We start from the raw sequence: 24,720 nt of genomic DNA on the forward strand, positions 1-24,720 counted from the left end.
ATTCAAGTCTAGCATTTGCTAGTGTGTGGGGGGGCGTAAAATTTATGTCTGCCTGCTGCCTGCCCGCCTGTCTATATATATCTCTTAATTTGATGAAGCTTGACAGAGGTTCCATATACAACCCAAATCTATATAACGTTAGGATAAAGGGAATTTACCCTATAACAAATCTATATCAAAAAGGTAAATCTATAGCAACTTACAACAAAAAGGTAAAGGAAATTTCCTCTAGTAAATCCCTCCCATACCCCTCCCAAACCCCATTACAAGATGGAGATACACACATACATGCACACATGCGTGCACACACACACACCCGCACACACACACACCCTTCCACGTGTGTGTGTGTGCACATGTCGTATGTCTGTGTGCATGAACTCCTGTGTGAGGTGAGGGTCATCCACATGGTTGCTTGTTTTGGCAGTCCGTTACTTTGTTACTTCTTGCTCTGAGTCCTGTTCCATTGTATATTTGATAGTTTGCTTATCTGGTCTCCTGGGGCTGGGGTTTGGGTTGTTCCCAGTTTTGAGAACTGATGAATAAGCTCCAAGTGCCTTCTTGTGCAGGTGTTTTTCTTGTGAACCTAATGTTTTCATTTCTCTTGGGTGAGTAGCTGGCGTGTGATTGCTTGGTGACTGGAGGCTGTTTGTTGCTTCTTGTTTCTGGCCAACTGCCTTGTTTTCTCACTGTCTGAGATTAGGGAGAACCTATTTCTCAGAGAGCTACTCTTACAGAGATGGTGGGTTCTGGGAGCCCACCCAGCTCTTTCAGGGAGAGGAAGTGGCTATCTCACAAGACTTTACCACTGTTGACTTGTTTGCTGCCAATGAGGAAAGTAGAATTCAGTCCTTTTTTTGGTGGCACCCCTGTGGAATTTTAGGACTGTTACTGTTTTACCACTTGACTGCCTCTTGAAGGTTGGTTCTCTTTTTCAGGCCTGTTGCTCTGGTTTATTGGGCTGTTTCTCTTGTGTCATGGTTCTCAGATCTGCTACAGCCTGGTTATCCACTTTTGAGAAGGAACCAACACTGCTTTCACTGCGTGGCCTAGACCTGAGCAGGGTCAGGATGTGATTCTTGTGTGTGTGCAGTGCAGAAAGAGGGTGGAGTTGTGACATCAGAAGAGTTAGCGCTTGTCAAAGTGCTGTGGATCTAAGAGAGCTGTTAAGATACTCAGTGTGACGGCATGTCAACCTTTGATACTAATGGTTTGAGCTGCATGCACTCTGCTTGCCATTGTGTCTTTCAATCCTTGCTTCCGTCTGATGAAAAGGCTGCTGTTAAAATTACCTTAATCCAGACTCTTTGGTTTAAAGCAGCCTTCCTTGGCCTTTCTTGTTATTATTGACTAGATGAGTCTTCGTGGTGGGGCTGCGGAGAGTGGGGGTGGAGGTTGGGGTGGGGAGAGGGTGACTCTGACCCGCGCTATGTAGGAGTCAGCGTTATGGCCTCGCCTCAATAGATGCAATAGCAGTGTGTTCTGCAAAGCAGCGATGATCAGAATTTTTGCCAGATACTGCCAAGTGTGCCTTGGGGACAAACATCAGTCTAGTTTGGTGGCTGCACATTCACTGAAATTGGAACTCTGCAGAGAAGAGCAGTGTGGCACCTGCATGTGACGTGTACATTCGTGAGGCCGTCAGTGTTTTCAGTCTCGTTCTTCCTCCTCCTCTTTCTGGAGGATGGGTGTGTGTTCAGAATGTGGGGCCTATTCCTCTTGCAGATCGTCATGTAGAGCCAGAATTGAAATCATTTGTTCTTGCCCATCAGGCTGTAGAGTAGGGTGATCTTGATCTGTGTGTGTGTGTGTGTGTGGGGTGGGTGGGTGGGAGGATCAACCTAGTTTGAAAACCAGGCCTAAGATGTAGCTTTTCTTAAAGCCAATCATTATAGATCTTTAGTGTGCATTCTTCCAAGAAACATGTTTTTGTAGTCTTCGTTTTCAATTGCTCATGAATTTAACTTACTGCAGAGTAAATAGCCTGTAAAGGATACACCCTGGCATCACAGCTCAGAGTTTAACTGTGTGGTGGATCGCCATTATGTAAAGGGCAGCTTTTCCTTGCCAGCCGCTTTGGCTTATCCCCAGCCAGTCGCCTGGGCTCTGCCGCTTTGTAGTCCCCAAATAACACACAAGACACTGTATTAATTATGAAGCTGTTGGCCTTGCTTGTTTCTTACTGGCTAGCTCTGACTTAAGTAATTACCCCATAATTGTTAATCTAAGTATGTCTCTTACCGGAGAATAGTTCCGGGCTTCCTACCCCATGGCGTCACATGTCGACTCTCTTGTGTTTCTCCTTCCCAGAATCCTCCTGGACTCCTAGTCCCACCTATCTAGATTCCTATTGGCTCAACAGTGCTTTATTGACAAAAGACTTCCCCAACACCATTGAGTCATGGCGTAGAGCATAAACTTCACTGTGAGCTTCAGCCCACAGGTCACTATGTATATGGGGTTAGTGACAAATCTTCTTTCTTGTAAAAGATTTGTTTTGTTATTGGTCAGCTGGCCATTTGGGAAGTTTGCAATTGTGTTTCATCATTGTATCCTAGTGAGCTACTCATAGCCTATTTTGTAAAAACAGATAGTTGATAGACAGTAGCAGAGATGGAATTTCTGACAAGAAATGAAAAGTAGTAATTCTGGAAAGGAAGTTTGAGCCCAATGTAAGTAGAATCATAGGGCTGATACCTAAAAGTGAGAAGACAGGTGTTGCTGCCCAGGGTTCTGCGTGTGCAGACAGGGACTCAGAACGTAGCCTCTGGACATTACTGTGGGAAGGAGTTTGGTTGAAAGATAAGGAAGTCTCTGCACTGGGAAACCTTCACTCTTGGATGCTTCATGGTGCTGCACTGCAGAGGGTGGAGTAAAAATTAGTCCCAACCCAGAAAGGAAGAGACAGTGTATGAACCTAGAAAATATGCTCACTCCGCAGCGTGTGCACAGAGCATGAAGACTAGAAAACATGTTGACTCCACAGCGTGTGCACAGAGCATGAAGACTAGAAAACATGTTGACTCCACAGCGTGTGCACAGAGCATGAAGACTAGAAAATGTGTTCATTCCACAGTGTATGCACATAACTTGGGAGACTACTAGCATGGTTTTGGTTGCAAGAATGTGAAACATGCATTTTTATTTATTTATTTATTATTTTAATTTTAAATAGCTTGTTTTACATGTCAATCCCAGTTCCCTCTCCCTCCCCTCCTCCCGAACCCCCCACCCCCCCAGCCTCCCACACTATTGCCACTTCCTTCCACATAGGGGACATCTAGAGTCTGCCATTTCACTCAGGGCAGGGTCCAGGCACTCCCCTAAGAGTCCAGGCTGAGAGAGCATCCCTCTTTGAAAACACGTATTCTTAATATCTCTAATGTTTTAACTAATATAAGTTTTGTTTTAAAATTTCTGTATTCATTTATAACTTGAAGGAAGTTTTAATGTTTTGAAAATTTTAGAAGGTCATGGAACAGCTGTCATCTCTTTCTGGCTTCTGCCTGTTTTCAAAAGTGTAGGTGAACATGTATGCATTTGTTTTTCTGTTTCCCATGTGCTCAGAAGAGTGAGGCAGAGGAGAGCTGTGCACCTGTGGCAGACAGGGCAGAGCAAGACGGAGGAGCCAGTGATAGGATACATGTAAGGACTACTATGTCTGGTGACCTTTCTTAAACAGCATTAACAACTTTAACTGGGCGGGGATGGGGTCATCTTATACTCAAATCATAACCATTAAGTGCTGACTTAAAAGTTTATGGGAATGAGGAAGAAAGAGGGGATGACTCTGCCTCAGAGTGGCTAGAAAAGTTTCACGGAGGACACTACAATGATTTTTGAAGGGTACAAAGACAGGCAGTCATTACATGTAATGTCGCTTAAGTATCTGGAATGTTGGGAAGTGAGAACAGATATGGAAGGATCAAATTCCGAATTTGGATTCTGTATTGTTATCTAGGGACTTATAGAAAAGAAGGCCCCACTCAGATGGGTGTTTCAGAAGGTGTCCTAGTTAGTGTTAATTGTCAGTGTGATACAACCTAGCGTCAAATTGAGAGGAAAGCGTCCATTGAGGAACTGCCTACATCAGATTGGTCTCTCTGTGTGTGAATTGTCATGAGTATTAATTAATACAGGAGGGCCAGCCCACTGTGAGGCATCACCATGTCTATGCAGTGGTCCTGGCCTGTATAGGAAAGCTAGCTAGCTGGGCAGTGATGGTGATGGTGCATCCTTTAGTCCTAGGCAGAGGCAGGTGGATCTCTGTGAGTTCGAAGCCAGCCTGGTTTACAAAGTGAGTTCCACAACAACCAGAGAAACCCTATTTTGAAAAACAAAACCAAACAAATCAAAAAGCCAGCTAAAACAGTGAGCCAGCAAGTAGCATTCCTCCATGGTCTCTGCTTCTAGCTGCTGCCCTGTCCTCCCTCAGTGACCATGTGGCCTGGAATTATAAGAGTAAACCCTTCCCTCTCCTAAGTTGTTTTCCTACATTGCCTCCACTGAGCTGCTGTCTACGACTCAGAGAAGCTGGAATAGAAGGTAATCCAGGCTTATTAGAGCTGAGGATGGCTACGTCTAGAAAGTGGTTAGAATGTGTCTAAAGGAAGTGGCGGAAAGGCTGGGCAGGGAAGATGGGTTTTGGCGATCTCCTCAGACATGCTGTTGAATTGCTTCCATCAGGGAGGGTGGGAGGCTGAGGTTGATGACCTCACAGTTTATATCTGCACTAGATGGTGGCAGGTTTACTGAGGTCTCTAAACCAGAGGGCAGAGTGGTTTTAGTTTGGTCTTTAGCAGCCTGTCCTGATCCATTAAACAATATTCCAGTGGTCTGGCAGGAGACTGCCTGTGCCCCTCGAGTCAAGGCTCCTCGTGTCTGGCATTCCTTTGGTGTGTAGTTTAGTAACTGAGAGAGGAAACGAGAGTCACTGGCCGTGGTTTCTCAGGGAGCCTCTGGGTGGTGGAGGTCTAGCTGATGATCTATCCCAGAGCTTTGCCAGAGCTGGTGCATGCAAAGCAGTCCATATGGTCAGTCTCTTTCCTTTAGAGAAGCAGTGAAATTCCATACCCTCTTAGTTGTCACACTGTGTGAGCACTCTGGTTTACATATGTTTCTTTTCCCTCAGTCTGGTGTCAGGACAGTGGGCACCGAGGAGGGGCATGAGGGGCATGTGTGACAGTCGCCTAACCCTTCCCTCAGAGGTTGAGTCGTCACAGCATCTGTGGCTCCCACTCTCACTGCACCCCAGGCTGCGATTCTTCTAAGGCCGGGGATGTAAATTGCTTCTCAGTCTATCTTAGAGTCCATGTTTCCTTAGGAGCCATGTATGTGTGGTTTTAGATATTTAGTTTCTAGTCTGAAGAACAACCCTCCTGCTAGAAAAGACGGGCATGGTAAACATAGACAGCCCCCCATTTTCTGCCTCTGTTGCCTACAGGGTCCTCCCTGATCCTTTTTTCTTTTTTAACTTGGACTGCAGCCAGCAGCTCATGCATTTTCAGGTTCTCTGTGAGCCTACACCTCTTCCTCCCTCCCTGACTTGCTAGCAGTTTTTGCATCTTGGGTCACATCCTTTAGTACCTCACTTTCCCTGTGTTGCGTTCTTGACCCTCTGTGGCGGGGCCTCCTCCTTCCTGGGTGATTGTGTTAGAATTCACTTGCGTGAGACTTGCTGTACCTTTTCAAGCGGAGTCCCTTTGAGGTCTTCCCATTGCTGGTTTTTCTCAACATCCAGATGTTGGTCTCATCTAAACTGCAGGTCTCCGTCCCCCTTCTTTCTCCCCTCTTTGAATTTGAGCAGGGTTCCTTTCTCCCCGCGTGGTTGGTGGATTTGTTCTTGCTTTTGCTTAGGGGTATCTGTGTTTAAGCATCATGGAATTCTCTCTGGTAAATCAGTTCAGAGTGACAGTGCCTTTGTTTATGTCTTCAACTGGGTGAGGGATGGTGTCTTAAGTAAGATGAGACATTACCTTGTTCTTAGCAGTACAGAAGGTAACGTCTCTGTCATGTGTGTTCTTGTGTTAGGGGACTGGGCCCTCTCTGGGCCATTTTTATTAATGAAGTGGGAAGGAGTGGCTCCTCCTTCTCAACCATTCTCCCATATGTTATGCATACCCCTTGGTCTTCCGGTCTTGGTTAACCCAGTCGTTCACCAGCGTTAGAGGTGTGTGCATTTGCACGCTCACATACCCCTGAATATAGGAGTTTTACTTTGCCTTCATCCTTCCCTTCCCCTCCCTGATCCTTCCCATCAGAGCTGTTTAGGAACCTCAGTCAGCTGAAATGGTGTCCAGAAGATGACATTGCATTGCATTTTACCATTTGAATTAAAACTTGGCACTTGCTGTGAGAGGGCAAATTGACTGAGCTCTTGACCTCCTTCCTCCATAATGAAAAAGATCTCTGCTGATTCTTACACGTTTCACCTACTAAATACTACAATGAATATGTTGTTTTTCCTTGTGTCACTTTAACTTTAGCCTAGGACAAAGTTAAAGAGTTTGGTATGTCTCCTTGATGGGGGAGAACTTTCTGTGTAAAGAGAAGCCTTCCCGCCAGCCTGGTTCCAGAGCCGCATAAGTCCCAAATAAACACACAGGAGGCTATGTTAATTATGAAGCTGTTGGCCTTGCTTTTTCTTACTGGCTAGCTCTGACTTAAGTATTTAACCTGTCTAAATATTTCTCTTACTGAAGAAAGGGGTCTGGACTTCTGACCCCTATGGTAGCTACATCTTGACTTCCTGTGTTTCTCCTTCCCAGAGTCCTCCTGGACTCCTAGTCCCACCTATCTTGGTTTCCTATTGGCCAACAGTGCTTTATTGACATATACACAGGACTTCCCCCATCACTTCTGTATGCTAAGAATATGTGTTTCTCTTATTGGTTGATGAATAAAGCTGTTTTGGCCAATGGACAGACATGATTTAGCTAGGGAGGAAAACCAATAGGGATAGAGAAAAGGTAGTAGGTGGAGTCAAGGAGACTCCTGTAACTGCTGAGGAAGCAAGAGGTCCAGGCATCACCAGTAAGTCAAGACCACATGGAGATACACAGATTAATAGAAATGGTTTAGTAATTAAGAGAGAGCTAGCCAATAAGAAGCCTGAGCAATAGGCCAAACCGTTTATAATTAGTATAAGCCTCTTTGAGTTTATTTGTGACTAAACCAGCTGGGACAGAAACTTTCATCTACACCTCACCTGACTTTGTCTTCATTTCCCAGAAAGATGTGATTTGTTGGAAGCCATGGCTTGTGACTGATACAGTCTGTCTGTGTAATTACTTAGTGCTCATTGAGATTCTTTATGTCAAACTTTACACTGGGTCTCAGGAAAGAGTAGCTGTGTGTGTGTGTGTGTGTGTGTGTGTGTGTGTGTGTGTGTGTGTGTGAGAGAGAGAGGGGGGGGAGAAGAACTGCAAAGGCCTGGGAACACAGCAGGGATGGGTGTCTTAGGGTTTGTTTTGTTTTATTTAGGTTTTTCAAGACAGGGTTTCTCTGTGACTTTGGAGGCTGTCCTGGAACTAGCTCTTGTAGACCAGGCTGGCCTCAAACTCACAAGAGATCCACCTGCCTCTGCTTCCCAAGTGCTGGCATTAAAGGTGTGTGCCACCACTGCCTGGTGTCTTAGTTTTTTTTTTTTTTATTGCTGTGATGAAACCATGATCAAAAGCAAGCTGAAGAAAGGGTTTTATTTAGCTCACACTTCCACATCACTGTTCATCATTGAAGGAAGTCAGGACAGGAACCTAAGCAGGCAGGAACCTGGAGGTAGGAGCTGATACAGAGGCCATGGGGGTTGCTGCTTACTGGTTTGCTCCTCATGACTTGCTCAACCTTTCTTATAGAACCCAGGACAACTAGCCCAGGGATGGCACCACCCACAGTGGATTGGGCCCTCCCCTACCAATTACTGATTCAGAAAATACCCTTCTGCCTTGCCTGCCTACAGCCCAGTCTTACAAAGGCATTTTCTCAATTTTGGTTCCCTCCTCTAAGATGACTATAGGTTGTGTCAAGTTGGTGTAAAATTAGCCAGCACAGTGAGAGATATCTAGGGTGAATGAGATAGTTTAGCAGCATATATTTGCTGGTCACACTCCTTAAAAACTCATTTATGAAAAAACCAAACTATTAAACCATATAAAAAACACACCAAAACTTGGAAGTTGGAGTGTGAATCTTAGGTTTATCATTTACTAGCCAATAAACTTTGGGCAAGTTGCTTCAGTTGCTATCTTTGTATAGTGGAGTTAGCAGTAGACTGTATCCTGTAGGGCTCTTAGGCTTAAATGTAGCAATATTGTCTTGTATGAAGTGTGACTGGAGCAAGATAGTTTCAATATAAATGAAAATTCCTCTTTTTGTCATAGTTCATCCATTGGAACAGAAAGAAATGTCCCTGTCACCTAGTCTTTCATCCTCTTACCCACATTAGTCACTTTTCTGTTGCTGTGGTAAAATACCAGTGTAATGTGTTGTCTTCCTGCCAGCCGCCTGGGCCCTACTGAGCTGTCTGAACCCCCAAATAACACACAGGACGCTATATTAATTATAAGCTGTTGGCCATTTGCTTTGTTTCTTATTGGCTATCTCTGACTTAAGTATTTAACCCATAATTGCTAATCTGAGAATTTCCACGTGGTCTTTGCTTACAGGAGGAAGGGTCCACATGTTGCTTCTCCTGAGTCCTACATTGTGACTGCCCATGCCTCTGTTTTCCAGAATCCTCCTCGACTCCTAGTCCCACCTATTTTGCTTTCCTATTGGCCAACAGTGCTTTATTCAACAACCAATAAGAGAGACAGATGTACAGAATGATATCTCCCATCACACCGGGATCAAAAGCATTTGATCAAAAGCAGCTTAAGAGTTAATTTTGGGGGCTGAAGAGATGGCTCAGAGGTTAAGAGTACTGGTTGCTCTTTCAGAGGTCCTGAGTTAAATTCTCAGCACCCACATGGTGGCTCACAACCATCTGTAAAGGGATACATGCAGGCAGAACACTGTATAGATAATAAATAATTTTTTAAAAGCTAATTTTGCTTATGATTCCAGAGGGCTATAGTCCATAATGGTGAGGAAGGCATGACGTGTTCAGGAGTAGTAAACTGGCTGATCACATTTCTGTTGCACAGGAAGCAGAGGGAAGGAAATGGGGAAGTCTGTAAAACCTCCAGAGCCCACCTCCTATGATGTACTTCCTCCAACAAGGCTGAATATCCTAAGGGTTCCAAACTCTCCAAGTGTTCACATTCCCTGAGCCCTCCAAGGGCCATTCTAACCACCATGCTACTCAAGACCCACCACCCACAGGGTTCGCTTCCACACAGGTCAGAACTTGTGAGCAGTGGTGTGGTTTGGACCTAGTTTGCCTTCTGTCATATTTCGTCCCATTTTCCAAGAAGCTGTGTTGCCTTCCTCCCCTCTGGTGTACAAGGGCATCCTCCTGTTGCTGTGATAGCCCTCAACCCTGCTGCTCTCACCTGGGGTGAAGGACAGCTGGCCTGTGGAGTGCACAGAGCTCCACCTACTTCAAATGCAAGACCTAAAGCATGCTGTCCTCTGAGTCATTTTTAAAGGCATTCATGCAAATGTTAAGAATCAGATAAACATAAAAAGTAGAAAAGGTGTGTGTGTATAGAATATGTGCTTCTCTATAGGATCTGCTTACTGGTGATCAGCACTGTTACTCTCCTTTGGAGATTTTATTTATTTATTTTTTTTGGTTTTACAAGACAGGGTTTCTCTGTATTGTTTTGGAGGCTGTCGGTCCAGCCCGGCCTCGAACTCACAGAGATCCGCCTGCCTCTGCCTCCCGAGTGCTGGGATTAAAGGCGTGCGCCACCACCGCCCGGCTTGGAGATTTTATTTTTATTTTATGTAAATGAGTGTTTTGTTTGACTCTGTGTTTGTGCACCATGTGTGGGCAGTGCCTGTAGGGACTAGAGGAAGAAGATGTTGAATCCCCATGATTGGAATTACCAATGACTGTGAGCACCATGTGGCTGATGGGTATTGAATCCAAGTCCTGTGGCCTTAAGGATAGTCGTCTTAACCATTGAACCATCTTCCTGGCCCAGCATTGTTAACTTAACAAAACAAAGAAACAAAAAACCTTTCTCCAAGAAAACCTTAGGCATCCATGCTGTCTGTCTCTGTCTCTCTGTGTCTCTGTGCCCCCCCCATCTGTTCTCTCCTTCCACCCCAGGGGTCCTAGGGCTTGAACTCAGATCATCAGGCTTGTGAATATGTGCTTTTACCCATGGAGTAGACTCAAGCCTCTCTTTCCATTGTCTTAAGAAACAAAACAACAACAAAAACACACAAGGGGAGTTACACATTCTGTTTAGTATCCTTTCTTTCTTTTTTTAAAAAGAAATTTAAGAACTACACAACAGAAGAAAAATGTTGCCAGCAATCCTTCCCATGTACATTAAACCCAAATTAACCTGTTGGTGTGTTTTCATCTTGTCTTGAGGACTGTGCTTTGAAAGTTACTTATGAAATGCGAGTGCAGTTCCATTTAAAGTCAGGACATTAAACACAGCTAGAGAGAGCATCATCACCTGACTGTGTGTGCTTTCCAGTCACCTGTCCTCCCGGTAGTGATGGCCGAGAAGCCTCTTCATTCTCTCACCGAGGGCACCATGTTCTGTGGTCTGCATCTCTGCTCACACGTCATGATCAGCTCTGTAGACATTGGGTGCTAGTGGCTTCCTGCCATTCAGTGCTGCAGGAAAAGTGTGTGTAGGGCATGATTGGATCCAAGATTTAAACACAGTTTTCATAGGTGTGACAGATTTCTCCAAATTAGAAATCTTTCAGTCCTGAGTGAGAGTCTGTTTCCTGAATCTTTGCCAGACTAGGATTTGTTCACATGTTAGGTTTTGCCAGCCCAGTGCAGATTCTGGCCCTTTAATAAGCATTCCTCTTTATGGTTGCAATGGGCGTTTTCACTTGGCCATCGCGGTTCTTCTTTGAACTGCCTTTCTTCTCCGTTAGCCATTTTTATGTTGGATTGGTGGTCTTTGCTAGAGTTCAGTTAGCATTTATCCGTCAGGCATTGTTGCAACTGTTTGGAAAGTTTGTCATTTACAGTGTGACCTTTATTGAGCCTCAGTCCTTTGCAACTGTCTTTCTGGTGGTTCTGGAGCATTAAGGGTTACAGCAGGGAGTCACCTCAGTAGAGATCACTTCTGGGCAGCATGGCAAAGGTGTTTATGACTTTTGGCACTAGGATTACTCATGTCAGCTAAACTTTGGGTAGAGACTTTCCCTCATCACAGTTATAACATTCAGTAACAAGTAGAGAATTGATTTTTATTTCCTGACCACAAGTGTGGGGATGCATGCACCGGCACAGGGTCCCGGCACAGTCCGTCCGTGTACCTCATTTGTCTGCTTCCCGAGCTCGGGTTGTTTAGATCAGTTTCCAGGGAAGCATATCTGCCGTCCTCACTGAGCTTTGCAGAGGCTCTCGCAGGCAGACATGCTCCTTTATCTTTTTGTCAGTAATTAGATGGACATGTGGCCGCTGTCACCTCTGGTGCTTTGGAGCAGGGACAGATGAACACAGAGAGAAGTGTGGTGTGTCTGTCAGGCCTGTTGGTAGATGTCAGTGGTTTTGGGAGCTGAGACTCTCTCACCACTGTGCTGCTTCCATGGCAGCATCACACCTATTTCAATTGCAGAGCAAGTTCAATGTATGATAAATTAGGGGGACAGAGCCTGAAGCTTATGCGTCTCCCATAACTAAGTCCCATGGCTTGGGATCTCATGCTATATTTGTTAACGCTTCCCGTTGTGTCCTCCTCCCTGAGCCAGTGTGAGCACTCTAGGTTTTGCAGAGTGAGGTTATTCTGTGTGTGTCCCTCTCTGGACTTGAAGCTAGGGTTGTGGACTCTTGAAGGACCTGGCTGAGATAACAGATGACGTAAGGACAGTGTGTCCTGGTCTCAAAGCTCTGTGACTTCTCATGTTGTGTGTGGAGGCTCCACTCTCCAGGCTTCATTTTGGAAGGAGAGGCCTAGACATTTTTGAGGAGACATGACACCCTCTTTCCCCTGGGAAGGGCTGCATGTGGTGCTCACATAGAATAAATAGAGCTGGAGTGGGCCAGAGAGTGGCTGAGCAGACTCAGTCTACTTTGTTCCCTCCTAGGGTGGGGTAGGGTGGGGTGGGGTGGGGCGGGGTGGGGGTCAGCTGAGGGAGACTGAGCCTGCGCCCTTGTGCACGAGCTGCTTTCCTGCTGGAGACTGAGAGCTTAGGAGGTAACCTAGCCTGCAGATGTGGGTGTCTAGTTGCCTGGGTGAAGATCCTCTAAAGGGACATTCCAGTCCCACCTCAGCTGGCTGAAAGGTCCTATGGAGGGATTTGTCTATAGTGATGACCTCATTTTTAAAATAGGATGTTCCCTCCCAGAGAGGGCATGAGGCAGGTGAGATGACACATTGGAAGTACTTGGAGAAGGTTTACTTGGAGACACCCTCCCCTCTCCCCCAGCTGTGCCTGCTGCTCCCTTCAGTGCTCACACAAGCTGAGCAGTCCCACAGTGGCATCTCAGGTCCCTCTTTCCTTTTACCCTGTGAAGCATCTGTGACAACCAGGTGGTACAAAGGAACATCTGTGGTCCAGAATGAAGAGACAATGGCCCTGACCTCGGGGACTGGTGAGATGTTGCCTGACACAGGGCTTTCATCTGACCCAGTGTCTCCTGGGAATGCAGAGGTCTTGTTTAGCAACACACTATATGACAGCACACTTGTGCCTAAAATGGACTTTGGCATCACTCTTGGCACCAAGTTGGAATCAGCCTGTCCCTGCTCCAGCTGTCCCTTTAAGTGGTATGTGGAGGAAAACTAAAGCTGCCCTGTATCCTGGGTCCCCACTGTCTGATGCCTAGAGCTATGAATAACCCCAAGTGAACTGGGTGTGATTGGGATCCCAGCTGCCCACTTCAGGGGAACTAATGTACTACTATATGGGGCAGAATAATAATAGCAGAGCATTGATGCGATGCTCATCGTGCGCCAAGAACCGTTCTTGGCAGGGTGTGCGCTGTTCTCATGTTAGACTTTTAGTATGACAACCATAGGCGTGCCATCTGATGTGCAGCAGATAGTAAAATGGGGGCACAGAGGTGTTAGGAGCCCCCCTCTCCCTGGAGTTCACAGAGGCCTTTTGAGGTGTGGAGTTCGTATGGCAGCTTATCTGTCACTCCAATTGTCCTTGCCTGCTGTTGGTGAGGAGTGCCGCAGGCCCAGGCTCCTCTGTTTCTTTCCCATTTGGCATTTGGTTTGATTCAGGAGAGCCCATGATGGGAGGGAAGGGGGTCAGAGGTATTCAACACTCAGGGCACTTCCTACACTTCCCTCATGCCGCTATCTCAGAACTTCCTTCCTGGCTGTGGGCTCCCTGACCTGGTCCTCACCTCTGCCACACTTGGCAGGCAGCCTCGGCTGCTGCACCTTAGTTTAGAACATAACGTCTTTTGACCTTTCCTGCAAGACAATTTCAGGCACACCATGAGTCTAGGTACAGAATTGGGTATCATGGATTTCAGAGTTCCTCCCGGTCACGCCTTCTCTCGGGGCTGTGTTTCTTTAGTGGAAAAGTCCATTTTCTGGTCCCCAGAGTTAAGGTCCTGGGCCCTTTGTTCTCCATTGACTCTCCTGGCTTCTGTCGTACCTGTGGCTCCAGCTTACTCTTGCCAGGGTCCTCTGGCAGCTTCTTGTCCCCTGTCTGCCTGGGCGTGGGCGGGGCTCAAGCAGCCTCTCTCGCCTTTCTTAGCCATGTGCTTCAGATTTGCCCTTTGGGATTCTCTCTCCAGCGTCTCTGAGCGTCTCTGGCACCTCATGGCCCTGCCCTGTGACATCAGTGTGCCCGGCAGATGTGAAGGTCATTCATAGCTTCAATTAATTTTCATATTTAGTGAGGGTCTGATAAGCATGTGACTGGGATATATAGGGAGACCCTATCTCAAATGAAACAAAACAAAAATGAAACTTCACTAAAAACTACATATTCTAAAAATTAACACTTTTCATAGTTATGAAAAACCTCATCTCCTCACCCTAAACCAGTTTTCTAGAGGATAAAACCTAATTTCATTTTGGGTACATGTCTTCTTGGGAAAGTTTACGTTTCTCTAAGTATTGAGAATTCTCCTAACCCTGTTCCAGTTGACGTCCCCTCACTCCCGGCTGCTGTGAGGAGGAGAGACCTGCCTGCAGCCCCCTCACTCCCTCAGGGCCATGTGTCAGTCAGGCTGTGGATGTCAGTGCTTAGGCCGTGTTTGATCTCAGACATTTGTGCTCCTGGATCCCAAACCAAGTGTCCAGACTGAGGCTGGCTTTGCTCAGCACTCTCTGCCCTCTTCAGGATCTTGTCGGCTCTGCCTTGCGGCCTGTGCAGAGGCTGACACAAGCGGATCTGGTGGTTCATCTGGCTCGGGAAGGCACAGGAGTGTGGCCAGGAGCCTGCTCTGTTACCTGGCTGTTCACCCCTGATATCTCCTGCCCCAAGATGGGGAGCAGAGCGTGAGGGTGTGAGTTCCCCCATGGGTTCTTCTCACTTTCATTCTACAGTGTGATGGAGAATCCAAGAGAGAACTGAATTACAAGTATTTCCAGTGCCCACCTCATGTATCTCTCCTCCCTTCTCCACTACCCTGAGCATTCAGATTGCTGTCAGTCTGCTTGGTTGTGACGTTCAGTACCTTGTGTGGCCTGTGGTCATTCAGTCAGCATTTGTTGACTTGACTTACAAGCACATGCGATTGGCCCGTGTCTCTTTCTGCTCCTCTTGCAGCATGGGAAAATAAAAATACACATACAGAGCTTGTGCCATGCCTTCACTGGGCCACCAGGTGGCAGTGTGACACAATGGGGAGCTTGCATCATGGCTGCCCATGCCAGCACACTTGGGAGATAGTGATCTAGTTGGTTCTTTGTGGGCTTTTCCTTGGGCAGGCTGCTTATCTGTATCCTGGCAGTTAGAAACAGTACAGCATGAACCACAGCATAAAAGCACTTACGTTTTCTTGTTGGAGATTCCGTTGGCTGCACCTTAGCTGTCTGATTCGATTTACCAGGCGCTAGCTTCATGGACTTCAGCTCTCCTCTCAGGCCTCCCTGCTTATCTTCTCAGCCAGATGACTTCACTGTATTCAGTGCCCATTCCTCACCTTATCACATGTCTGGATGCCTCCACTGCCTTCCTGCCCGTTTGGCTGTCCTCTCTGGCCTGACTGTTTGCCTGACAGCTTGGCCTGCACAATGTCCAGAGCTGTTGGAGTGTGAGATGTGTTGGTAAATCTGGGTGGGTCTGTACCCTACGCTTAGCAGGCATTCTAGAAGCAATGATAGCTTCTACTGCTGAGCACAAGCTGTTGTTCCATTTTACAAAGCAGAGGTGTGTTAGGATGCCTTTGACTCCAAACAGTAGAGTTCTACTAAGACAGTTTAAGCAGGCAGGAACTTATTCTTGGTTTTTTGTTTTGTTTTGGAGATAGGGCCTCACATAGCCCAGACTTGGCTTAGATTCCTTATGGAGCCAAGATCAGCCTTGAAGTCTTGCTGTCTTGTCTAGTCTCCCAGTTGCTGGCACTGCAGGGATGCCTGGCAGGATTTGGGATGCTTGGTGATGTCACAAGGATTTGGGGAACTGCCCTCTGTTTCACTTGCTTCCCTCAGCACACGGCTCTGTGGTCTTAGGCCAGTTCCCTTACTGGTATACCATGGTGACAGCATGCTCCTAGCCTTCAGGTGCAGGAGAGACAGTCTAGGCCCTGTGCTTTTTTCTGTAGTGGTTCTTTTCAGTCTGTCTCCATGGGTCCTGCAATACTTGACTGCAGTCTTCCATAGACTTCACACTCTTAGCTGAGGAAGGCTTTGGTGGCTGTTGGAATGAGGGTTGCCTGTCAAGCTCTGGAGGGTCAAGTTGAAGTTTTGTGTAGAGTGGTTAAAGTTACAGCAGAGAGATCCCCAGGGGGAGAGACTTGAGAGAGAGCATTTGTGGTGTTGTGGGAAAGCTGGCAATGAACGGGCACGGCTTCCAGCAAGCGGGGCACAAGCTGTGCCCTGTAGACTCGTGTCACTCAGGTGCTGGTTTTGCAGATGCTCCAGGACTGTCCGAAGGCGCGCAGAGAGGTGGAGCTGCACTGGAGGGCGTCCCAGTGTCCACACATTGTGCACATCGTGGACGTCTATGAGAACCTGTATGCCGGGAGGAAGTGCCTGCTGATTGTCATGGAGTGGTGAGCAGCCTGCTGTGTTCTGTCTGGCTTATCTCATGCTACACTGAGGTGCCTTCCCCTCTGGGACAGCCCACTGTGGACCTTGACGCTTGGAATATCAGCGCTTGACTTCCTTTGTGGGTAGTGGGGTGTGGTGGGGGTGGTGTGATTTGCTCGTCTCTTTCACTGTGCCTTCTTTTCAGTCTCGATGGTGGAGAGCTCTTTAGTCGAATCCAGGACCGAGGAGACCAGGCGTTCACAGAAAGAGGTAGAGAGGGAAGGTCTGCTGTGGGGTAGTTTTGGGTGGGGCCTTTTCAGGGTGTGCTCACGGGAGAGCCTGGGGGTGCTGTCTGTTAGGAGTGTGGCCCTCCCTCAGCTGTGGACCAGCTCCCAGCTTCTTTTTGTCTTTGATGAGCTGGTGGGTGTGGGAGACTGAGGCTGCATTCATTGGCAGGCTGGTGTTTAGAGCTTTTAGACCTCTATCGTGTGTTTCTCTCTCTTCTCTGCAGAAGCATCAGAAATCATGAAGAGCATTGGAGAGGCCATCCAGTATTTGCACTCAATCAACATTGCTCATCGGGATGTCAAGGTACCGCCTATATATGCCCCAGGAGCTGTAAGAATGGGACAGTGGAGTCCCCTTGCACTCTGACTGCCTGGTTCCCCGGGGAAGGATGGTCTGTAGGCCAGTCTATGGCCTGTGGACTTGGGACAGGGGACGACAAACTTAGTAGTGAAGCCCTCTCGGTTGCACTCGGCCCTGTGGGTCTCATTAGCACCTCACTGTCCCACACATAGCTCTCCGACCCAGCAATGTTCCCCACAGTTCCACACACTGGTCTCTGGGTTCCTGGCCCTCTGTAGCAGGGAACTGATTGATGTCCTTACAGTGTGCAGTTGCAGAGAGACTGGACGGATGCATGGTTGGTTGAGCAGATGAAGGGAAGGTACAGTCCTTCCCCTTGGGTTTCTCATATTATTTCCACAGGGTTGTTACTTAATGGTCCCTCTTTCTACAGCCTGAGAACCTCTTATATACTTCCAAAAGGCCCAATGCCATTCTGAAACTCACTGATTTTGGCTTTGCCAAGGAAACCACCAGTCACAACTCTCTGACCACTCCGTGTTATACACCGTACTATGTAGGTGAGTTCAAGGGAAACCCAAGGACTGAGTCATTATGCAGGCTGTGTCCCAGTCCCCTGTTTTGCTGGTCTCCGGAGACCATAGTTCCTAGGAGTGCTGGGGTCTTTATGTCCTTATGTGGTGCTGGCCCTGACAAGACTCCATCACAAGTGGACTGCCAAAGTGAAGCCGAGACTGAGTGTTATGAAAATAGCCTGCTGGGCTTAGGGCAGAATTTAGTGTCTCTGTACTCTCTGAAGAGCCGTAGGGATTCAGATTTCATTTTAAAATCCCAACTTATTCATAGAATAAGCTCCCAAAACATGTTTATGAAGCGGGCACCACATGTTTGCAAGTCTTCAGCAGTTTGGGAATGTTTTCACCCTAAGATTCTAGCTGCAGAGTTCCTTCTGGGGAAGGGCCTCTCTTTCCGTCTCCCACCCCAGCGGCTCTTCCATTCTGATGGGATGAAGGACTTGGAAACAGGGTAGGTCTCAGCGTTCAAAAAGCCAGGACAGCACACAGTGATCTTTGCTTTACAGCTCCGGAAGTGCTGGGCCCAGAGAAGTATGACAAATCCTGTGACATGTGGTCCTTGGGTGTCATCATGTATATTCTGTAAGTGGGCTGGGGTATGGGCTGGATGCTAGGCTGCAATGTAGTAGGAGCTGGGGAAGCTTGTGCCTCTGCAGGGCAAGAGGAAGAGACGGACATTAGCATTTCCCTTTTGAGTGGGGGATTCCCTGCGAATCCCCTGCATCCCTGCTTCACTTGGTGCTTAGTGGGTTCTGGTTGCTAAGTGGTGGTAGAAACTAGCTGACGGCTAGACCGTTTAGTTGACATCCTGGGTTCCTGCTGTGTCGGTATCAAGTTTCCTATTTCTCTGTGGCTATTTCAAGAAGAGACTGTTTCTCACCCTATTCTTAGTGCAGGGTTCCTAAATAACACTACTCTTCCCTTCTCTTCCTTAGGCTATGTGGGTATCCCCCCTTCTATTCCAATCATGGCCTTGCCATCTCACCGGGTATGAAGACTCGTATCCGAATGGGCCAGTATGAATTTCCTAACCCAGAATGGTCAGAAGTATCAGAAGAAGGTGAGAGCCAGCCTTTTGGAATAAAGGAAAGGGTGTGTGCCAGTGTATGCACATGTGGGTGTAGGTGCTTGTGTCACATGGGTGCTGGGAACCGGCGCTTGCACCTGCTCCCATGCCTTCTAGGTGTGTCTTGCCTATGAAGTGCCTGAGGAGGGGTCAGAGCCATGGGTCTGTGTAGGCTTATCCAGTGTTTTAGCATGACGGTCCTTACAGCCACTGATCCTTGGGTAGCTGCCTCCATATACTCTGCTTCTGAGACTGGTTAATGCAGGAAAGTTAATGCAGGGCAAGGTACAACTCCTGGGCTGTCCCATATCCCGAGCCATCCCATCCCCTGAGCTGTCCTGTCCCCTGAGTTGCTCATCTATGTCCCCTAAACTGTCCCAACCCATAAGCTGTCCCGTCCCCTGAGCTGTCCTGCCCCCTGAACTATTTGTCCAACGAACTGTTCATCCCTGATCCCTGAGCTGTCCTGCCCCCTGAGCTGCTGTGTCCTCTGCCTCGCCCCATAGTGAAGATGCTTATCCGGAATCTGCTGAAAACAGAGCCCACCCAGAGGATGACCATCACGGAATTCATGAACCACCCCTGGATCATGGTAAGCTTTATGGGCTGGGGAGACCTGGGCGCAGGGACCGTTGTTGCTCAGTGTGGCGCCTTCGGCAGCAGATTCTTGCTCCACACTGTCACTTGATCTCATTCTCTCTCAGCAATCTACGAAGGTCCCTCAGACTCCACTGCACACCAGCCGTGTCCTGAAGGAGGACAAGGAACGGTGGGAGGATGTCAAGGTGAGGGTACCGCTGGGTAAGGGGCTGTTTAGAGGAAATCCCCAGCACGAGTGCTGGCCCCCGCCAAGGGCAGTTGGGTCTGCGTTCTTTGTCCCAGTGTAGCAGCAACAAAAAGGTGACTGGGAACCATTGCTTTCGCTGCACTGGCTTGTGGCAGAGGTTCTGTTTCCCATGAGCTTTTCTCTACCTAGGGCTCTAATGGAACCTGAAAGGGCATCAGATACTATCTCCTCAGTTTTCACATGAGGGCCCTGAAGTCCCCAGGCAGGGAGTGGCCTGTCACAGGTCCTGCAGGATCAGTTCCAGAGCTCCTGATGGCTGGCCCAGGGCTCTTTTGCCCTTCCGAGGGCTTGTCAGAGGGCTCCTGAGAGAATAGCTGCAGTGGCCGGTTTGTGCTGACCCAGTGTTGGGGTGCTGCTGTCGCCGTGTGGGCCCACAGCCGGTCCGTGCCCACCCTTTTCCTGCCCTGCCTGTGGATGTCTCACTAATTGTATCTCTGTCTTCTTTCTCCACTGCACAATCCTGACCCCGCTCCCAGGAGGAGATGACCAGTGCCTTGGCCACGATGCGTGTTGACTATGAGCAGATCAAGATAAAGAAGATAGAAGATGCATCCAACCCTCTGCTTCTGAAGAGGCGGAAGAAAGCTCGTGCCGTGGAGGCCGCGGCCCTTGCCCACTGAGCGGCTGTTTCCCACCCCACCGGAGGACAAGCAATAACTCTACATGAATATATTTTTTAAACAAAGAGACACAAGTTGCCCACTGCTGCCTCCTGTCCTCCTGGGCTATGTGGAGCCCAGATATGCCTCTGGCTGATTCTACCCTTGGCTCTGGCCTCCCTGGAGAGGGGGGTGTTGGAGGATGTGTGAGGAGGGGTGAGGTGCTCTTGAGCCCCGGCTCCTTTTGCATTTTATCTGTAATTTGACGTAGAATTTTTATGGAACCTCTTTTATTGTCCTTTCCCCCACTCCTCGTCCTTTCCACAAGTCCATTCCCATCTTCAAAGGCTGGGGTTTACCCAAGGGTGTTGTGGAAGTTGTTACAGGGCATGTCCCTGGGTTGTCCCATCTGGCCTCCCTGGCCTCCTACTGTAACCTGGGGTCCCCACTGGCTCTAGAATCTGGGAGCTCCAGGGAGAGGGGCAAGGAGTAGCAGTAGGTGCCACTCTGCCTCATGCCGAAGCCCTCAGACATCACCTGTGTGCACAACAGGAGTACGTGTGTGCACGTGTGTATGCCCAGGTCTGTGCCAGTGACTGGGCATTGGAGGGGTTAGGGACGGCAGGGCTGCAGGGACTCCTGCTTAAACTGAGCCTGCCTAGATTCCTAGGTAGCTTGTCTAGATCCAGAGCCAGGTAGTCATGGCCTGTGTGTTAGCTGGCAGGGGAGGCAGTGAGTGGCGAGTGGGCACTGGCAGCCATCAGGAGGACTGGGCCCTTGTCGGGTGCCCTGTCCAAAAGTAGTGCTGGCCCTAGGTCCCTGAGGCACTGACTACTGAGTAGCCTCTGCTTGCCCTTCTTGCCATTATTAACCCACTCTTGTTGAGTTCTCTGAAATTTTTAGCCATTTCTCAATGGGCTGTCTCTCTGTTCCCATGGGTGAGCCTGGGAAGGTTATACTACAAGGTGTTTGTATTTCATGCATCTCCCCCGAGCTCTGGGGTACCTGCCAACCTCCCTTTTTTGGCAAGGGCAGGACCACGTGTGGTCTTCCTGGATTTCCACTATATGGCTTGGTGGGCGGAACAGTCTTCGCACCAAAGATGTCTTGACTCTGTCTCTGCCCACTAGCCACCTTACCCTCTAACAACTCAGCCTGGGTGGGGGCTCCCCAGGATTGAGGAGGAGCAGGTGGGGAAGAGTCTTTGTGCCATGGTCCCCCATGCCCCTCTTGCTGGAGGAGGGGTGGCTCCCTCAGGGGTTGGTGGAGGAGGGGCTCCTGGGCATCTCTGGGCCTGGGAGCAGGGCCCAGATGTCTGCAGCTCCTTCCTCGTCTTTGAAGGTGTGTTCAGCACTCAGACTGTTGTAAACTGTTGTTTTGTATGAGCAAAATTGTCTTTACTAAACAAATTTAATAGTTGAAAGTTTTCCTTCTCTTCCTTCCTGGGGCTCAGGCCCTTGTCCGCTGCCCTTACAGTCCGTGGGGAGAGGGCGTTTTGTGGTGGGTGGCAGAGCCCTGTGCTCTGGAGGGAGAAGAGGGCCTCCTGGATGGATCAGCATGGGAATAACCCCTCTTAGTTGAGGGCCTGTGACAATCAGAGCTGATTTCTTTTTGGAGCCAGGGCAGGTGGGTGGCAGGAATCACTGAGGTGGGTCCCACAGATGAAGGGTTCTGATCTTAAAAGCAGGGAAGCAGGGTTGCAATACCTTAGAGTTCCAGGAGGGAGCAGTACAGGCTAGGCCTTGTGTGACCCAGCCTCCTTTGAAACCCTGTGGTGAACTGAGTGTCCTTGGCAGAGCCTAGAGCAGAAGTTTGTCTGCTGACTCCACGACCTCTGTTCCAGTCAGGGAGGAGGACAGTGGCAGTGTCGTTGGCCGGCTCTACTTTGTGAGTTTCGCTGCTCATGCATCTGTTGGTTTGAGCTAGAACTAAAGCCTCAGGATCTCAGGGCCTGGAGTGTTTCTGTGCTCTACCCACCCACTTGGCCTGCTACGCTAGCTGTCAATGGGATCACGTCTCCTCCGCCCTCCTGAGAGGGCTCGCATCACCCTCGAGCACTGTTGAGAATCATGCAACAGGCCCTCTTGCTGTAAAGAACTCCTTGTGTGCACTTAACAAGGGTTTCAGAAGGGAGCCTGCCGAATGCGTTGCAGGCTTGAGAAGGTGCCTCGTGTAGCTGGGATAAATGGAGTCACACAGGATGTGGCTGTTACTTGGTGGCTGTGAGTGAGAAGCCTGGTAGAGCCTCACTCTGCTCGCAGGGTCTCTGTAGAATCACATTTTATTTTCCCTTTCCCAGAGGCTTCTGCATTCCTCGGCTTGGGGCCCCTTGCTCTGTCTTTAAAGCCAGCCATGTTGTATCTCTCCTGGCCTTGTGTTGCCATCTCTGACAACGCCTGAAGGATTTCCCTGAAGACAGTATATGAGATTGGGCAGTCTGGGGAGCCCACTCCTAAAACCTTAGCCTTGTTCCCACCCGCAAAGTTCTTTATAGCCACGGAACCAGGAATAGAGTGTGTTTCTTTGGGGGCCACTGCTGTGCTCCAGAAGAATCTTAAACGTTTTCTCATCTCAGGGCGCCAGTACTACTTGCCCCTGGTTTACTCTTTTCTCTCAGTCCAGCCTACAAGGTTTACTACTGACTTCCCAGAAAGATGATTACAAAAAGACTAGAGGTCTGACCATGCCACTATTACCCCAACTCACTGCCATGGTCTTCAGATTCCCTATCACTAATTTGGGGGAAGAAAAGATTAACATTTTTTTATATTTCTGTGTGACTTGGTTAATGTATACCACATATGTCCAGACGCCCATGATTGCTGGAGGAGGGAGGGCATGGGACCCCTGGAAGCTGGAGTGACAGGTGATTGTGAGCCGCTTCAGGTGGCCCTCTGGAATAGCAGGAGACGGCTCTTGGCCCGGTGCCCGCTCTGTAGCACCCCCTTTCTGTAACTCAGCTACCCTGATGAGCTAACCCCGATGAGCTGGGTCAAAAGGCATTGGAAACTTGTCTTTAAGGACAGATGTTAGCTCTCCTGGGTGTGAGGTTGTGGGGGTGAATGGGCTGGATATACGTCTTGAAGATAGCAAGGGGGAGTCTTGGCATTCTTGGGTGCTTACTGAGTGAAGTGTAGATGCTGGGTTAGCCCTCACTAACCCCCGGGTTAAGCCCTCTGACGGTAACAATTGGGTTTTCCTTTGTCTGTGAAGAGATTTAGGCTCAGAGATGGACTCTTGTCCAAGATCACACAGCTGATCGGGTGACACTAGGTCAGGTTTTCTACTTTTACTGTTAGGACTCTTTCAAAATGCACAGGAAATCTTCAAAATTCACAGGAAGTAAGTCTTCTGGCTGTGAGGGAGAAGCAGACTGGAACCTGTCCCCTGAGGATAACACTAGCCCCGGGGTGTTTCAGGGGGTTCAGGAAACCACAGATGTAATGTCTCCTGTAGTGCCCCTCCGGGGTGGCTTCGCACAGCCACAGCTGCTCCTTCTAGGGACTGCTGGGCTTAGCAGGGCCAGGGGTCTAGGTTGGGCCTGTGGCCCGCTCCTCTGGTCCCTGCTGAGGATTAAGTCTGGCATGGGTTTGGCTTGGAAACCCATGCCAGACTTAGTTAGCTAGTTAACTAGGCTTTTCCTTTGGCTGGGTTGGAGGCAGGAAGACAGAGGGCTGTGAATGACATGAGAGCAGGTGTGTGGGCCTGAGTGGGTTAGCCGTAGGTGGAGACTTTGCAGGGTGTGAAGATTCAGTCAGGGAGGAGGCTAGGGAAAGTGGCCGCACCTCTGTGAGTGTAAACAAACCACTGGATCCTGTTATGTGTGGGGTTGAGTGAACACAGACTTTTGGGGAGCAGCCTCCCTCAGCCCCTTCCTGAGTCTGCCTCAGAAAGCCGACACTTAGGCCCCTGGTTGCCTTGTGCGAGCCTGGCTGAGTTTAGGAACAGCTGCTCTTTACGGGGAGCACCAGGCTTAAGCGCGGGGTTGGGGGGTGGAGGGTTGGGGGAAGGGCGGGGGCATTGTTGGCATGGCATCTCTCCCTCTCCCTGCAGAGTCAGGCCGGCGTGGAGAAGTTCCCTACTGTACCACTGTACTTCAGTGTGCCAAGGGAGAAGGGAGGGTGAAGCCAGACTCTGCCCTGGGGGAGCCGTGCAGCGCTAAGCGTGTGTGCCGCTCTCACGGGCCTGGACACTTGGAAACCGTTGCTGTGGGTGAGGCTGTGCTGTCCACTTCTACATGTCCCGTGTCGTCTGTCCCCCGTGTCCCCCCGCTTCCCCCCCCGCTTCCCCCCGCCTCTCAGAGCCCGAGACATTAAGACGGGCGCTGAGCAAGTGGAAGGAAGCCGCACCGGCCCTCCATTCCCCGGTGAAAGCCTTTGTATCCCTGCTTTGGCGAAGTTAAGGGAGAGCTTTGAGGATAGGGAACGGTCTTCCGTGCGGAGCCTAGTGCCCTTTCTCCTGCTTTAGGCCACAGGCCGATCAGTGGCCTGGTGAAGACTTTTCAGCCACCCTGGAGTGAAGATGCCACCTTCGGGCCCCCCCTTGCTGCCAATACCTCGTGTGTGTCAGCCCAGCCGAAAGATGCAGATGAACGGCCTGCCCCTGTGGCAGTGGGTTCTGAGGAGTGGGCGGGTGTCACCAAGGCAGAGGGAGAACCATGCTGCCTTCAGAGAAGGCTTCCCTGTGGCCCTGGGGGTTGACCTTCGTAGGGTGCCTGGGTAGAAATGGGGTGGGATGGTGGCGAATTCTCACTGGCCTCCTGTCTCTCTCCTGAGCCAGGCCCTCCCTTTTCCCCTCAAGGGCA

The 24,720-nt window shown here is 49.2% G+C and overlaps 1 protein-coding gene across 1 annotated transcript in view; it reads left to right on the plus strand.

Moving 5' to 3' along the window:
* Mapkapk2 (MAPK activated protein kinase 2) overlaps positions 1–21,335 on the plus strand; it is a 44,382-nt gene extending 23,047 nt beyond the window's left edge. Inside the window, exons 2-10 of the mRNA XM_005079859.4 lie at positions 16,125–16,264; positions 16,447–16,511; positions 16,753–16,832; positions 17,263–17,389; positions 17,911–17,986; positions 18,340–18,464; positions 18,977–19,062; positions 19,175–19,255; positions 19,794–21,335. Of these exons, the coding sequence (XP_005079916.1) occupies positions 16,125–16,264; positions 16,447–16,511; positions 16,753–16,832; positions 17,263–17,389; positions 17,911–17,986; positions 18,340–18,464; positions 18,977–19,062; positions 19,175–19,255; positions 19,794–19,937 (924 nt within the window). The 3' untranslated portion in view covers positions 19,938–21,335. The remainder of the gene's footprint in view (positions 1–16,124; positions 16,265–16,446; positions 16,512–16,752; positions 16,833–17,262; positions 17,390–17,910; positions 17,987–18,339; positions 18,465–18,976; positions 19,063–19,174; positions 19,256–19,793) is intronic.
* Positions 21,336–24,720: the final 3,385 nt, after the last annotated feature.

The sequence above is a fragment of the Mesocricetus auratus genome, unplaced genomic scaffold, assembly GCF_017639785.1.
Source record: "Mesocricetus auratus isolate SY011 unplaced genomic scaffold, BCM_Maur_2.0 Super-Scaffold_100676, whole genome shotgun sequence".
NCBI lineage: Eukaryota > Metazoa > Chordata > Mammalia > Rodentia > Cricetidae > Mesocricetus > Mesocricetus auratus.